Consider the following 2,753-nt stretch of genomic DNA (forward strand, 5'->3'; position numbering starts at 1 on the left):
GCGTTCCTTCAGATTGTAGACCTGCTCTCACAAGTTAAGACTAAAAGTAAGTCGTGGAAACCAACCCTTTGCAATTGTGTGACTCTATTATGTAAAAGTGAGATCATCTTTAGATGAAGCAAACTTTGGTTCCGATTCTGGTTTAATCATTTAAAAATGACTGACCTTGTGAAAATTAACTAGGTGATCTGAGCCTCAGTTTGTTGACCTGTGAACTGGGAATTATAGCTCATCTTATGGTCACATGAACTGTGATTCATTGAGTTGTGAGTGTGTGATTGGAATCCACTGTAGACATTGTGAGCAGTGGAGTGATAGATAAGAATCCGGTTTAAAAAGGATCGATTGGGCTGCATGAGCAGAATGTACTGATGGAGGCCAGAGTACAAGGGGAGGGATGTGGCAGGAGACCAGTGGAGTGGGTCAGGAGAAGTGGGGAGGGAAGGGAAATGATCAAATTTGTGATGTTTTAAAGGGCATTAATAGTATTTGCTAAAGGTATCAATATGTGACATGAAGATAAGAAAGGCATAAAGGCACTGTGATATTTCTTGTCTGAGCAATGACATTTAATGAATTGTGGAACACTAGATTTATGGTGAAAAATGAAAAATTTAGTTTTATAAGTACAGAACTGATATCCTATTGGAGATGTCCAAAGTTAGAGATGTTGCATATGTGAAGTTTATTTATTTATTTTTTTAACGTTTATTTATTATTGAGAGACAGACACAGGATGTTAGCAGGGGAGGGGTAGAGAGAGAGGGAGACACAGAATCTGAAGCGGGCTTCAGGCTCCAAGCTGTCAGCACAGAGCCTGACGTGGGGCTCAAACTCATGAACCGTGAGATCATGACCTGAGCCGAAGTCGGTCGCCCAACCGACAGAGCCACCCAGGCGCCCCAGTGAAGTTTAAAAATTAAGGGGAAACATAAGGGTGGAATGCTTCCACATTTATTGGTCAGGAAAAGGGGGATATCCAACCAAAGACCCTAATAAAGAGGGATGAGACACTCCAGGGCGGTGACCTTCTATTCCGAATTTCATCCACTCACTTGAAATATGCCAGTTACCTTATATGGTTCTCAAGTTTTTCACTTTTGTGACTTTAAGAACTGTGCACCTTTCCATGGAATTCTCTTGTCCTCTTTGTGGTCCTTCCACTTTTGCTCTAGATAACTCAGCTAAAGCATTGCTTCTTCTGGGATGTCTTCATTGATTGTCTTTGATTGATATATTCCTACACTGTGTGTCACTTATTACATTGGTGACCATTATGTATGCTCTTTCAGAGTGTAGGAAACCATGGCTTATTTAACTTGGGAATCACAGCATCAGTGAAATACTCCACACAAACAGGTCGTCTTCTACTTTTTTTAAATTGATGAATCAATAAAGGATTAATCTTATTATGCATTTAAGTTTCCCTCCTTGTTTTCTAGGAAACCTACATCTAATATGTGAATCAGGTCCTATACAGACTGGATGGAATCAAAGAACAATGTAACTTTCTTTGTCCTCCTGGGCCTCACACAGGATGGAAAGGAACAGAAGTTTCTGTTTGTTATATTCTTGCTCTTCTATATTTTGACGGTGGTGGGCAACCTGCTCATTGTGGTGACTATAGCTGTCAGTAAGACGCTGGGCTCCCCTATGTACTTGTTTCTTGCTAACTTATCTTTTATGGATGTCACTTATTCGTCTTGCATTTCCCCCAGATTGATTTTGGACTTGTTCTTTGGGGAAAATACCATATCCTTCCAATCTTGTATGACCCAGCTATTTGTAGAGCACTTTTTTGGTGGATCAGAGGTCTTTCTTCTGCTGGTGATGGCCTATGACCGCTATGTGGCCATCTGTAAGCCCTTGCATTATTTGGTTATCATGAGACAGTGGGTGTGTGTTGTGCTCCTGGTAGGGTCCTGGGTTGGAGGTTTTCTGCATTCAGCCATTCAAGTTAGCACGATTTATAGTCTCCCATTCTGTGGTCCCAATGTCATTGATCATTTCACCTGTGAAATGGACCCCTTACTGAGACTTGCCTGTACTGACACATATGTCATTGGCCTGTTAGTGGTGGCCAACGGAGGGATGATGTGCACAATCGTGTTTGTGCTCTTGCTCATCTCTTATGGTGTCATCTTGCACTCTCTAAAGAACCTTAGTCCGGAAGGGAGGCGGAAAGCCCTCCAGACCTGTGGTTCCCACATCACTGTGGTGGTCTTCTTCTTTGTGCCATGTATTTTCATGTACGTGAGACCTGCTAAGACCTTCCCCATTGACAAATCAGTGAGTGTGTTTTATACAGTCATAACCCCCATGCTGAACCCCCTGATCTACACTCTGAGAAATTCTGAGATGACAAATGCTATGAAGAAGCTCTGGATGAGAAATGTGTTATCTGTTGGTGTGTAAGTGCATTATCCACCATGAAAGAGTTATCTGACATTGGAGGCCATTTTATAAGAATGCAGATGTCTTTTTAAAATGATTCTGAGCTCCCTTGTTCAAAGAACTTAATTATTTTTAAAGGATGAACTGGATAATTGTGCTTTAATAACAATTTCCCTCCCTGGTAGAATCTATAGTCCATTATCCCTTGGAGATTGCTTCATTTAGAAAGGTGCAATACCTTCATAGCAAGGTGTCAACAATAGGTAATTATTTAGTAAATTTTTATATGATTACTCTAATTTTCAATCAACTTATGTTTTTTAATTTTTATGATACTTAGTAATATTTTAGTTATATTC

The 2,753-nt window shown here is 40.4% G+C and overlaps 1 protein-coding gene across 1 annotated transcript; it reads left to right on the forward strand.

Moving 5' to 3' along the window:
• The first annotated feature begins 1,482 nt into the window (after positions 1-1,482).
• On the forward strand, positions 1,483-2,415 carry LOC109245172 (olfactory receptor 4A47-like). The gene has a single exon (XM_019412488.2). The coding sequence runs from the start codon at positions 1,486-1,488 to the stop codon at positions 2,413-2,415; it is 930 nt and encodes a 309-aa protein (XP_019268033.2). The 5' UTR covers positions 1,483-1,485.
• Positions 2,416-2,753: the final 338 nt, after the last annotated feature.

Source organism: Panthera pardus, unplaced genomic scaffold (assembly GCF_024362965.1).
Source record: "Panthera pardus isolate Hobbes unplaced genomic scaffold, ASM2436296v1 HiC_scaffold_12, whole genome shotgun sequence".
Taxonomy (NCBI): Eukaryota; Metazoa; Chordata; class Mammalia; order Carnivora; family Felidae; genus Panthera; species Panthera pardus.

Bases quoted from the DNA above. Each gene is read 5' to 3' on its own strand.
- LOC109245172 (XM_019412488.2), top strand. From the start codon at position 1,486: ATGGAATCAAAGAACAATGTAACTTTCTTTGTCCTCCTGGGCCTCACA.